This window comes from Mus caroli, chromosome 9 (genome assembly GCF_900094665.2).
Source record: "Mus caroli chromosome 9, CAROLI_EIJ_v1.1, whole genome shotgun sequence".
Taxonomy (NCBI): domain Eukaryota; kingdom Metazoa; phylum Chordata; class Mammalia; order Rodentia; family Muridae; genus Mus; species Mus caroli.
Window position 1 is genome coordinate 91,506,278 of NC_034578.1, and position 14,671 is coordinate 91,520,948.

General features: G+C 35.4%; 1 protein-coding gene across 1 annotated transcript in view; it reads left to right on the plus strand.

The window, feature by feature from the left end:
• Nucleotides 1–14,671, plus strand: part of Atr (ATR serine/threonine kinase) — a 92,243-nt gene that overhangs the window by 44,049 nt on the left and 33,523 nt on the right. Inside the window, exons 23-28 of the mRNA XM_029481984.1 lie at nucleotides 1,402–1,631; nucleotides 3,090–3,227; nucleotides 4,032–4,224; nucleotides 6,332–6,510; nucleotides 10,726–10,890; nucleotides 12,586–12,677. Coding sequence (XP_029337844.1) covers nucleotides 1,402–1,631; nucleotides 3,090–3,227; nucleotides 4,032–4,224; nucleotides 6,332–6,510; nucleotides 10,726–10,890; nucleotides 12,586–12,677 — 997 coding nt within the window. The remainder of the gene's footprint in view (nucleotides 1–1,401; nucleotides 1,632–3,089; nucleotides 3,228–4,031; nucleotides 4,225–6,331; nucleotides 6,511–10,725; nucleotides 10,891–12,585; nucleotides 12,678–14,671) is intronic.

Here is a 14,671-nt window from a genome sequence, read left to right on the forward strand (position 1 = left end):
CACCCAATGTTTCCACTGGCCTCCATGTATATACATACACATTTGCACCAGAGAACACACTCATAGGCTCACATAAAAAGTAGAAGCCCACATTTTTGCCACTTTTTAAGTAGTTGTGTACAAGAGTGACCTTAGGACAGTAATGAGAATTTGTGTATGATACTTTTTTATTTAACATATTTTACATTATTTAATTGTATGTGAGTGTGTGTGTGTGTGTGAGCTCATGCTATGGCACACATAGAAGTCAGAAGACAACTTGTGGGAGTTGACTTTTTCCTTNCAACCATGGTGGTTCANGGAGCAAACTCGAGTCATCTAACTTGGCAACAAGTACCTTTACCTGCTGAGCTATTACACTGTCCATGGTGTGACACATTTGTAACAGAGATTAAAGGAACTTCTCAGATGGGCACCACTGAGCTTTTAATATACAGTCTCTAAACTTAGATTGCAGCTGTAAATGGTACCTGTATTTGGAAGATTTAATTTTTAGAACCAGTTGAATCTAATGAAGTTCAAAGTTGCCACAGAAATAATTTGTTCAGAAAACTTGAGAATGTGACTAGGCAGAACCTGACTTGTAGTTCATACTCATTAATTTTTTAAATTAAATTCACTTAAGCATTTTAGTCACATAAAAATGTCTTCACACAAAAGTTTTACTCCTGTTTTAGTGTTATATTTGAGATTTGTGGATTTCTTGTTTTCTAAAACATGGGCTATAGTAAAGTATTATTTTTTNGCTGAAGACCTCGAGTATAGAGCAACTATAATAAATATCAATTAGAATCTATGCCTTTCAGAAAATTCTACAGCTATGTAGTTGTGAGATGAGAGCTGTTTGAACGTGTTTAACAAAAACGTCACGCTGAGGACACAAAGGAAAGTCATACTGCACTAATGGGAGACTTTCTCTTATTTTAATAAGGAAAGCTAAAGACACCAGCTGTGTTTACAGNTTGGATTTTAAGAAAAGCACTTACTTTTCTCNGATGTGAAATCAGAAGTACAGGAGATGATATCACTGGGCAAACATGGCAGTAGACATGGTACAGATAAATTAAGGAGCCATTAGCATTAGTGAAGGGGAAAATTCTTTAGACGCTTAGCATTTGATTAAGTGGTCTAGCCAAACATTGAAGTCAGTCGTGATTATAAAAATTAAGGCAGAAAGAATTAGCAGTGTACTGAAATTATCAATTAGTGTCAATAATCAGTGAGTTAGTAGATGCCCAAAAAGAGGAGTCATGGAGAATAATTTAAGTGAGCAGCTTGACTTTGACTGGAGGTCGGGAGGATCTGAGGGTGAGATGTACTCAGATTCTAAGGTGCACCTGAGGAGTATGCAATGACCTGCTCCACCCTTAAGACAGATAGAACAGTACTATCTTTCACNAGAATTCAGCAACTATACCAGAGTACCTGTTCTCAGTAAAGAGGTGCATATAACTTCTTATGCTTTTGTTCTAAACACATATTTTCAATATGTAAATTTTCAAAATTACAGATATAAGAGTTCCCAGAAATCAACAGATTGGTCTGGAGTAACGAAGCCAATTTACTTAAGTAAACTAGGTAATAACTTTGCAGAATGGTCATCATCTTGGGCAGGTTATCTTATAACAAAGGTAAGAGAACCTAGTTCAGAATTTATTAACTGAATAAATTCTGAATAGAAATTAACTGAATAGAAATTCTGGAAGATCTGGAACATATACCTGAATGCAAAGCACATGTTACAAAAATAATATATTGATATGATTGAAAATGTTTATCAATAATAACAATATTTAACTGTTTAATTTTAATTTAAAAATTTAGTAATTACATTTCCTAGGTAAAAGGCTATTCTTTTATCAAAATAAATTCTAGAATTAATTTACTACAAAGTATCCATCGTATCTACATTTTACATTGCAAAATAATACCACTCAAGAAAATTTACAGGCTGAAAGAATTAAAAGGTAGTATTTTTTATTTTTATGTTTACATATTTTAATGTAAACAAGATATCTCACCATTTACTGATACTTTTGGAAGAAGATATATCATCTATACTTGTATCTAAAATAAAGATATTTTTAAATGAAATTTCATAAGGTATATCTGTAAAGTTTCCCTAATAGAAAATTTCTGTGGGTCTAACTAAAAAAAAAAAAAATGCTGTGCATTCTAAGAAAATGCTTAAGGGATAATTAAAATTTACAACTTTTGCTTTAAATTTACATGTTTCTTAGTATTTCAAAATAACAAGTATTAAATGACAATTTTAAAATTTTTACTTTTTTATAAACACACAAAAATATGTGTAAAATAGTGAATATTATTGATTTAACTATTTCTAGTTCCAAATATTTTATTTTTGCCAAAATTTAGTATTTCCTAATTTTATTTGAAATTGTTTCAAGTAAAAATCTTTTTCATTTTAAGTGAAAATTTAATATTCCAGTTTTTAAAAAATCCTTTAAAACATTTTCTAACAGTTCAATAATCATAATAAGTTGAAGATTAGATCATACTGTTGACATTTGATTTTAAATTGAAAGCTGAGCCTTAAATAGGCTTACAGTGTTCATGTTTTGAACTTTTTANTGCCCAACTTAGTTTCTATTTCTTTTATCTTTATCCTACAGTTTGTCATTGCATACTACTTAAAAGTACCAGCTACATACTTAATGTGCTAACTCAGCATACTTTTTGTTACTTGGTTTAAGGAATTAGCACAATTAATTATTAATTAATTAGCACTTATGGAATTAATATACTTAATAATAGCTAAATAAGATATACTCAGGAAGTTAATCTATAACAAAACATGAGACATTGAAAAAGAGCTGTAAAAGAGGAGAGGCCATGTATATTAATGTAGCTAGCAGCTACATTACCACTAGGATCTCAGTACTTTTGGCATTTGAGATCAGTCAGAGGGATAATCTGAAGTTCCCCTTGGTGACTGATTGTACATCTTTCTCTTCATGGAGAATCCCTACTCAGTCATGAATTATCTCACGTGGTACACTTTAACATTCAGTCAATAGAATAAAATGGAAAACTACTAATCTTTCTTAAACCATTTGAGTTTATAGGTTCGGGATAATCTTGCCAGTAAGATCTTCACATGCTGTAGCATAATGATGAAGCATGATTTTAAAGTCACCATCTATCTTCTTCCGCATATCCTAGTATATGTCTTGTTGGGTTGTAATCAAGAAGATCAGCAAGAGGTGAGAGTTAACTTATTTGGTTTCCAGACATGTGACTTGAGTTCTGAACATGTGAAACTTAATTCCTCTAACTTAGTATTAGAAGCTACAGAGTAGGGGCTAAAAAGATGGCTCAGTGGACAAAATGCTTGCCACACAAGACTGATGACCTGAGTTCAGTATCCTGATTCCACATTAGAAAGAGAGAACCAAGCTCTGACCATCCATGCACACCATGGAACACCCACACTTGCTTTCCCACGCATACACAAATAATAAATGCTAGCACTTGAGAGGCAGAGTGGCAGGAGCATCAGGAGCTAGAAGTCACCTTCAGCTACACAGCCCATTTAAGTCCAACCTGTGTACATGAGCTCTGTCTCCTAGCTTTAAAAATGTTTAATACAAAAAAGTATAATGTCATTATCAGTTCAATTATTTATTTACTCTGAAATTNATTATAATTACTCTTCTTAAAACTTTTTATTTATGTGTAGGTAGGTGTCACATATATTTGCAAGTGCCCAGGGAGACCAGAAAAGTGTTTCAGAGTCCCTGGAGCTGGAGGTATAGGCAGTTCTGTCTCATGTATGTCTCCTGAACTCCCATCCTCTGAATGACCAANAAGCACTTTTAACCGCTGAACCATTATCTGTCTAGACCTTTTTTGTTATTCTCATCAGCTCTTCTAACTCACTGATTTAGGTATAGATAAGAAAAGTTATTGTTAATCTGCTATGTCTCTTAATTATTGCTAAAATGTTTAGTCTTTCATGTTAAATGATACAACAGAGATACATTACTAACTTTAACTGAATTATTTAGGTTTATGCAGAAATTATGGCAGTACTTAAGCATGATGAGCAGCATGCCATCAGTACCCAAGACAGTGCATCTGATCTGTGCCAGCTAAGCACACAGACTGTGTTCTCTATGCTTGACCATCTCACCCAATGGGCAAGGCACAAATTTCAGGCATTGAATGCTGAGAAACTTGCACAAAACAAACCAAAAGGAGGTAAGGTCAACAAAATATGTGAATATTTTCTTGTACTATCTACCAGTCAACTTGTCCTTGAGTTGATTCTAAATTTAAGCATTAGTTATTTTCTTTTTTGATTGTTTTTAAGACACTGTCTCAACATGGAGCCACAGCTGGCCTAGCTTTCCATATGTAGACCAGCGTGGTCTCAAACTCAGAAATCTGTTTGTCTGCTTCCAAAGTGCTTAAGATTAAGGGTGTGCTGAATCATTTGTTTGTTTCCTTATATATGATACACAAGTTTTCTACTGCTGAGCAACACCTCCAGCCATGTGCATTTTTAAGTTGGTAATAATACACACTCTCACTGAGAAAAGACAGTTAATATAAGACCTCACTCTAGGGTTAGAGTGGAGCTCTGAGGTAGAATGCTTATCTAGAATGTTGAAGACCTAAATACCAGAGTTTTTACCTCCAGTAATGTAAAAATCAAAACAAAATCCAAGAAACTGCAGTTTTATTATATATCCATGGACAAAATACATANGAAATTTTTCTTTATATAAGCTAGGGTCTCTNTGTCTGATTTTTGTGTTTAATGAGATGATGTATACAAGTGTCAGTGTGAGCTATGAGTAGGTGATACTAAAGCTGCACCACTCCTCACTGTTAACTCATTTGCTCNGTGTGCCTCGGTGTTTGTGTGTGTCATTTTCACAGCCTTCACAGTTAAAGATTTTTATCTCATTGTTTATTTTCCTGGGTTCCAATACCCTGGGCTGTTACCCAGCAGAATCTGCTGGCCACTGAGCACATGGTTGTACAACAACAGCATTAGAGCTACTGTTCTATAATTTTGTTTTTGTGGTATTACAGTTTCAAAGAATCTTTTAGTAAGATCAAAGAATCTTTTAGAGTTATGAATCTCATTAGAGTTACCCTACCATCAGCCCCTGCACATAGTTATTTGTTGACAAGACTTATATTGATCGCTGGGCGGTGGTGGCACACACCTTTAATCCCAGCTCTCGGGAGGCAGAGCCAGGCAGATTTCTGAGCTCGAGGCCAGCCTGGTCTACAAAGTGACTTTCAGGACAGCCAGGGCTATACAGAGAAANCCTGTCTCGAAAAACCAAAAAAAAAAAAAAAAAGACATACTGATCACACAGTAATGAATACTCTTCTTGGTTTTGAAACACTTTTTTATTGTTCTTGCAGTACACAAAAGGTTACAACCCTATTGCTGCTGTTTCTCCCTCAGCCATTCTCATGGTTATCATGTTTTTCTTTCTAGGTTTTGGGACTAATTTTAAAAATTGACAATCTGATATTCCTAAAGAGACAAAATTGTCAGTTCATGAGCCACACCCTCCTTTTATGCCTAATAAACACAATAGGTTATTATTTTACAAGTTTTCTGTATTTGCAAATAATTACCTGTTTGCAGGAATGTTTTCTATAGAGTATGATTAAGTAGCAATTAACCATTTGTTTGTAATAGCCTAGTTCTGTTTGTAAAAAATCTTAAACGCAAGCTTACTAACTTGGCTTTTACTTTCATTAACACTGCAATTAAAATTCTTTTAAGACTAACACTTGGAGGCAAGGAATAAAAATAGCTCATAGATCTTTGCCTAGCATGAAGAAAGGCCAGGACTCAGTCTTCACACTGGGGATGCAAAACAAAAAGCTGAACTTTAAACTATAAAAAAATCCTATCCCATAACTCTGTACGTTCCTTACTAAATAATTGCATCTTATTAATATTTTGTAGTCATCAGTAAAAAACAAACTGTATTTCTATTATCTCATCTTCATATCTTTTTTAACAATTATAGTTTTGCATTTATTCCTTGCAATAATTTGTAAGGAAGGCAAAACAAATATCACAATTTCTGCTTAACAGATGAGAATCAGATTCAATGAATTGAATAGTGTTCACAGTTAAGTTGATAAAAATGGGAGAAATGGAGCAAGATCCTCTGAGCAGACATCTTGTACTTCATTAAGACCAAAATACTAGCCACTAATACATTTGTATTATTTAATTAAAAAAATTAAAGTTAAATATGTCATCATTTAAATGTTTATCTTATCAATCTTTAACTACTCTTTTTTTTTTATTATTATTTTTTTAATCCAGTATCAAATGTGAATTTTGAAGACTATCAGAGTGTAACTCGTTTTCTAGACCTCATACCTCAGGATACTCTGGCTGTAGCGTCCTTTCGTTCCAAAGCATACACACGAGCCGTAATGCACTTTGAGTCATTTATTACAGAAAAGAAGCAAAATATTCAAAAACATCTTGGATTTCTACAGGTTTGAGATTAATATAGTTAACTTAATAAAAAAGACATTTTGGTTACATGTTCTTTTTATTGACTATTCCAGACACTCTTAGGTACTAAATATTTGTAATACTTTAGATGCTTACTGATAGTAGGAAGAGACCGAAATGAATTTAGTAAGATACCTAAGTGTGTTGATGCATTAAAATGAGAGTAGGGCAATGAGTAACTTCATGGCTATGTCTGAAGTAATGATAGTTACTAGAGGCATCTCCATGTAGTTGGGAAGGAGCATTGTGTATACAAANAGTAAAATGACAGTTTTAGAATGACATTTAGAGATGATAAAGGAACACTCTATGTCATACAGAACATTAGAAAATGTGTACTAGACTAGTATGGTCATATTTTGCTAAATGTCTGTAGCAGTTGTGGAGGAAGGGTATAAAGGGCTATGATTCCAGGCATTACTGTTGTCCCTGCAAGAGGCATTAGCCTCAGCTTGGGGTGACCGAATAGGGAGATGCAAGAATGATGATGAAGCAAAGGTTTATAAAATAATATGATGCTTTGTGAGAAACAAAAGAAGTATATAAGGCTAAGACAGAGGAAGCAATATGATTCAAATTAGNAGACTTTGCCACACTGAAAGTAAAGTGTAGCAGAAGAAGTGGGAAGCAGGCTGAGTGTGCAGCTCAGGGATAAACACTTGACTGCTATAGGCAAGGTCTTACATGTGGTTGATTCCAGCACCACAAATCCACACAGAACACAAATACACCAGGTATGGCATGATGGTTCACACCTCTCATCCCAGTATTCAGGAGGCTGAAGCATAAAAAGAATTTGCAGAAGTTTAATAGCTGGTTTCAGTTTAAGTTCATGATCTTAAATATCTATAACATTATACAGCTCTTTAACAATATCTTCAGTTCTTCTCTATTTCTCTAATAAAACCACTTAAACCTTCTCTTCAATTTATCATTCTTACCTCAAACTTAACTAATGGTCTTGCTTCATCCTTCATTATGAAAGTAGAAGCCAAATCTGCAGCAAATTCTCTGTTAATCTCTTATTCCTGGGGAAGACTCTTTGTCAGAATCTATCTTTGCACTATGTTCTTGGTATTTAGTTTTACTCCTTCAAAATGTCCTTTCTTCCCTACTACCATTAATTTCTCTTACTGACCCAGATTATATAGAGTATATAGATATGTTCTACTTAATTTTAAATAATTTTGAATTAAATCTTGATTCTTCAATAACTCCTTTGATCTTAGATTCTCTAATATGTCTTCTTTCTTGTTTCTAATAACCAGCTTTAAAAAGAACTTTCTATCCCTGTATCATCATCTTTGACTCCTATTCACACTGCCTATTCTAACAAGACTTCTCACCCAGCATGGTATACACACCTTTTAATCCCAGCAGTTGGGAGGCAGAGGTAGATGGATCTCTGTAAATTCAAGGCCAGTCAGGTCTGCAAATAGAGTTCCAGGACAACCACAGTTCTGGTACACAGAAAAATCCTGTCTCTAAAAACTAAACCAAATCAACCAAGCAAAAACACCAAGACTTCTCTTTCTCTCTTTACTTTTAGCTTTTGTTGTTGTTATCTTGTTTGGGTTTTTAAGACAGGGTTTCATGCAAAAATCCCTGCCCAAGCTGGCCTCTTAACTCATAAACTGGCCAGGAATGACCTTGAATTCCTGATCCTCTTGCCTCAACCTCCCAAAGTCAGAGGTTATAGCAGTATGACACTATACCCATTTGTCTCTAAACTATTCTTGCTAAAAAGAACAGTGGTTTCCATGTTACCAAACTCTGTCCATATTTTCTTAAACTTGCAGTATCACTTGACAAACCTTTCTATTCTCATCAAGACTTTTGATTTCAGCCAGATTTGGTGGTGTATAGTTTTAAACCCAACATAACTTCAAGGTCTCCAAGGCTAGCTTGGGCTCTATACAACCCTGTCTCAAAACACTCACAGAAGGGTTTTGTTGTTCTGTCTTTTAATCTAGGAGACATTTGCTTTTCTTTCATGGCTTCAGGAATATTTTCTTTTTTTTTTTTTTTTAAGATTTATTTATTTATGTAAGTATACTGTAGCTGTCTTCAGACATCCAAGAAGAGGGCATCAGATCTCATTGTGAGCCACCATGTGGTTGCTGGGATTTGAACTCAGGACCTCTGGAAGAGCAGACAGTGCTCTTAACCGCTGAGCCATCTCTCCAGCCCCCAGGAATATTTTCTTACCTAGAATTCTGTTCTCTCTGGTTTCTCTTACCAGTGCATACTCCCTACTCCCCAGAAATCACTTTATTGGGTCATAGCTTGTGCACAAAAAGTTGTATATGTGCAACATGTTTGTAGATAATACAACCAAAATCTGTAATCATAGTCAATACTAGGAGCATCATTACTTCTAAAAATGTCTCCCATACTCTTTATTGATTGATTGTGTATGTGTTAAAAGCATTTAACATTTATTAAACTCTAAGCATTCAATAATATGTACTAACATCAGTCAGTATGGCTTACTCATGTTTTATAGTGTATGTGTAAATAACTGTGTATGTGTAAATAACTCCCCAGGTCCTAACAAGCACCATTTCTCCTTTCTACTTTNTTTATAAAGACCCTAAAGCAGTGATCATGTATATCCCTCTAACATGTCTGTCTTATTTGCCCTACAATTCTTGAAGCAACAGAACAGGACTTAAGTGCTATTTCCTTTCTATCCAAACTCCACCATTAACACTTTTTAGTATCTGCTTGTCACATATCCCTCTACCATCATCCCACATTCACTCCTTCAGTTTGTTTTTTGCTTTTTGTTGTATTTCAGAGTTTCTGGCNTTNATGTATTAGGTCTGTTTTATTCCTAGTNTTTTTTCNCACATATAAATCCTTAAACACAGATCAAATATCTTAAAAGTAATAAGTGGTATTTACCAACCTGTGGTACACTCCATATCAAATAAATGAACTTCAAGATCAGAGCAGCAAGATCTCTAGCAACTCCCAGTACTCACGCGTGCTCAGTTACCCGAATCCCAGTGCTGGTGCTGAGCTGCCCATTCTGGCATCTGCTCATTCACAGTTGGTTGCAGACAGTGTGGACATCAAGGTCACACATCTTTCCACATGCTCCAGGTATAGATGTGGGCTTATTCTTGACTACTTTTTCTTAGTTCTCTATCAAATTTGTCCACATAGCCTACCACTTCTGCCTGGTTCCATACCTCTTAACAGCCATTCTCAATATAATAAGCAAATTCTCTTGCTATTGTAAGCTATTCAATTTTTCTGCTCAAACCATGAGTAGATAACAATCTTTATTGAGGTGAACACCCAAAAGTTCAGCATCTGCCATGTTGGAAGTGTGCATGATAATCACAGAGAGCTACAACTTCACATCCACCAGGACAGAGGGCTAGAAACAGCTGTGGTGGGCTCATTGTCTCTTGACTCTGCCCTTCTTTGCCTCCAAGGTGATGCCCTGCATGATCGTGTTATGAGCGTGATGCTCAGCAGCACCAGTGCTGCTCAGTGTGTGCACAGGTCGAAACCCCAGCATCTCTCGTTAGCTTCCATTTATTCTGTTTATTTCTAGTGTTTTTTCTGTCTCTAAAGAATGTCTTTAATAAAGCTAGCTACTTTCCAGATTTCTATCTTTAAGCCTAAATATCTCCTTTAAGTCAGGGTAGCATTTTGGTTTGGGTGGTCTTTTGTGAGTGTTTTTTTTTTTTTCTCAGTTATTTGTTAAATATACAGGTTTTGTTTGTTTGCTTGCTTGCTTTTGACAAGGTCTTATATGGTCCAGGCTGGTCTTGAACTCAATATGTAGCCTATTATTCCTTAACACTCTTGCTTCGACCTTACAAATACTGGAGTTAAGGTGTGTACCCTATACCCCATTCACAAATTATGAGTTACTTGAATTTTAAACTATTTTCATTTGTACTCAAAGAAAATTTCAGGATATGAGGTTCTCTGCAGTGTTCAGGATCATTAATAGTTACTAATGTCAATTTGTATGTAAGTGGACTAAAAGTGTCAAGGTAACAGGATTCTTGAAAATTTACTGTGATTCTGCCTCAAAACAATTATTTCAGTCTTATTTTCAGTAAAAAGTTTTCGAATGCTNTTTCCGTATGCTTTTGGCTTTATTTTTTATTGTGTTTCTCCCTCTTACTTGATTGGGGTTTTGTTTGTTTGTTTGTTTTAATGGATGAACAAAGAAATTGTATGCTGCTATGCATGAGCCAGATGGAGTGGCTGGAGTAAGTGCAATTCGGAAAGCTGAGCCATCCCTGAAGGAACAGATTCTTGAACATGAAAGTATTGGCTTGCTGAGGGATGCCACTGCCTGTTATGACAGGGCTATTCAGCTAGAACCAGACCAGGTAAGATGACCATTTAAAAGCTGCTAAGTAAGAATGGTTGTGGTNTTGGTTTTAAAACCATAATGCTTAGTGTCATATGTGTCTGGAAAATGTTTAAAATTAAACTTTAATTTCCAGACCATTAAAATTTAGAGACTTATCCTTTATGGTTTTGGAAATTCTTTCTAATGCTAAACTTCTTTTTTTTTTCTTTATTAGGTATTTTCCTCATTTACATTTCCAATGCTATCCCAAAAGTCCCTCCTACCCTCCCCCCCTTCCCTACCCACCCACTGGCATTCCCCTATACTGGGGCATATAAAGTTTGCAAGTCCAATGGGCCTCTCTTTCCAGTGATGGCCGACTAGGCCATCTTTCGATACATATGCAGTTAGAGTCAAGAGCTCCGGGGTACTGGTTAGTTCATAATGTTGTTCCACCTATAGGGTTGCAGATCCCTTTAGCTCCTTGGGTACTTTCTCTAGCTCCTCCATTGGGGGCCCCATGATCCATCCAATAGCTGACTGTGAGCATCCACTTCTGTTAAACTTCTATGACTTTAAAAATCCCTTAAATTAGGGCTATGTAGATAGCTCTGTCAATAAAGTGATTGCCACGTATGAAGACCTGAGTTCAGTTCCCAGAACCCCCATAAAAATATCAGGTGTGATGTAATGCACTTGTAACACCAGTACTGGGGGCGCTGAGACAGGCTGATTTTTGGGCCTCCCTAGCTAACCAGCCTAGCAGACTTGGAGAGCTGCAGGGCATGAGGAACTGATCTTAAACGGGAGTCGGGGGCATTGGGGTGGATAATGCAGCTCTTGAGAAACAATACCCAAGATTGACCTCTGGTCTGTATGTACAACAAGCTTACACATGTATCCCCACACACTACTAATACAAACATATATACAGACAGACAAAAGAACTCTCCCAAATTAATTAGAGTATATTTATACTGATAAGTACATTTAGTAATTCTATAATGTATTTCTTTATTTTATATTTTTCTTTTATTATTTATTTATTTAGTACAAGGGGAAGGCATGGTGTCATGCAACTCAGTCTTGCCTCACACAAACTGTCCTCTCATGATGTTCCATTTAATTAAACACATGATGCTTACATTATCATCTTGACAGAATGGAGAATCTTTTGGATATGAGCCTATAGGCATGTCTGTAGGGTATTATCTTGCTTGCTCCTGTTAATAGGTAGACCTATCTTGACTGTGGGTACGACTATTCTCTGAGGGGTTCTTGAACTATATGAGGTGAAGAAAATGANCTGAGCAAGTGCTTTAGAAGGATTGTCTCCTGTGTGTGTTCTAGATCCCATCAAGGTGGTAATTAACATTAGCCATGATATTAAAGCTCCAAATCTATATTAATAATGTTGTATCTATTGACTTATGATGTATAATCTTAAACAAGATGCTAAAAATATTGATACTTTATGTTCTCTATTTGATCTGAGCCAAAAATTGGAACAAATATGGAAAAATATAATAAATTCAACTAAAACTATTTTTTCCTGTTACTTTCAATATGTTACAACGTTGGTAGTGAGTGCCACTACATAGCCAAGCCAGGTAGTTGCTAAACCAGAAAAGGTACATATAAGTGGGAATATAGGAAATTAAGATGTTCTTATTTCCTCAGCTATATTTGAAATTAAATTATTATCTTAAATGTTTTTTTTTATAATTTCTAGATCATTCATTATCATGGTGTTGTGAAGTCCATGTTAGGTCTTGGTCAGCTGTCTACTGTAATCACCCAGGTCAACGGAGTACATGCTAATAGGTAATGTTTTATTACAGAATTGTTTTCTTTTTATTCTGGATAGGATCGTTTTGATTTGTGAATTANATGGTTTTATATTCACTAAAGTAATGAAACATTTTATATGTTTTTATGATGTTGGAGATAGCACCAAAATTATTGTAGGGCAGGATTTTGTGGGAGAGGCATGCATGTGTGGAGGCCAGAGGACTTTTGGGACCCTTATGTTGCTTCTCAGGTGTCAGGCTTACGAAGCAAATAACCTCTCTATACTAAGCATTCTTGCTGCCCTTTTCCTACTTTTTAATCTTTCATCTCCCTGTTAATAGCTTAGCTTTTATTCATAGAGTCTAGAATCAGTCTTGAATAAATTGTTCTTTTGTTATGTTTCATTTTTCAAGATATAGTTTCTCTCTGTAGCCCTAGCCATCCTGAAATTCATTCTGTAGACCAGGCTGGCCTCAAACTCAGAGATCCACTTGCCTATGCCTCCTGAGTTCTAGCATCAAAGGTGTGTGCCACAATGCCCAGCTAAATTAAATTGTTCTTTTAGGCAAGAACTATTCAGAGTTCACCTGTCATTGATATGAATAGTTACCTAGCTTCAAAACTCATCAGAGTTCTGACTATAGTATTAAAACCAGTTGTTTATGCTGGAAATTTTTTGAAATACTATAAAATTGATTTTGTCTAAAAGATCCATAATTATGAAAACAGTCTTCTTTTACTAAAGAAAATAGATTTAGTGTAGTAAATTGTACCATTCCTCTAACCAAAAAAAAAAAAAAGCTAATGGCAAAAATGAAGATTGAACATTTATTTCAATTGAAAGATTAATGAGGAAATTATCTCTGCTCTTGAAAATATTTTTCCCGGAGAGCTAAACTCCCTGTTTTGTTATATATCCCACACCCCAGCTATTCTATGCAAGCAAATTTAATCCACAAGCTAATTAGAGAATCAAATTGTGTTTGTAGTTACATACTTTAAAGCAGCCTATCTAATTTCTGTAGGTTAAAAATGTGTGATTAATAAGGACCTCCATTCTACATTGAGACAGAAACACTCACTTTAGTGTGATAGTGGAGCTCATGAAGCAATAGAAGTTATACAGATGAAGGGAGATTGCTACATGCTGTAGGTGTGTTTCTGCACATTGAAAAACACCATCAGTAAGGGGCAACGGTGGTTTGACAGGGGACTTTGTGGTAGCACAGGTTGGTGTGTCAAGTTCTTTAAAATATACACTGTAAAATTAATCCCTCTTGTTTTCTGTCTAGGAGCTAATACATCTCAGTCTGTGGGTTGTGGAAAGGCTCTGGTCATGTCAGTGAAAGGGCACTGCATCACAGTAACGCAAAATGGTCAACAAGGGCTCAGATTATTCTTGGGGAGGATCTCTATTTGCATTTAAACAGTTCTTTTTCTGTGCTTAATCTACACATAAATTCCATTTAATTAATTTATTTATTTTAATATTCCCATCTTAATCCTCATTAATCCTTAATCATCATTTGGTTCTTTTGATATAAAGCTTGGGATGACACATCTCTGATACTCCAATAATAATTATATTCTTAATCCTGAAATTTTGATACTTTGGCATCTGATGTTAAGCTTTTAAAATTATTTTCAGTTAGACTTTAGAATTTTAAATGTTCATTACTTCACACTTAGCCTTGCTCTACATTGGCTTCAGTAATATGAATATTTAGAAATTGAAGTATGTTCAGTATACTGCTGTTTTTAGACTTTGGAGAAAGAATGTTTTTCAACGGGTCTCGTGTAGCCCCAGCTGGTCTCAAGTTCACTGTGTAGCCAGGGGTGACCTGAACTTGTGGTCCTCCTGCCTTCACCTCCCAAATTCTGAGATTACAGCTATGCAGCACCACAATGGGTCTATATGAACCTAGGGTCTTGTGCATGCTACACAAATACTCTACCAATTGGGCTTAATCCCAGCCCTATTTGTAGATCTTTTTTTTTTTTTTTTTTTTTTTTTTTTTTTTTTTTTT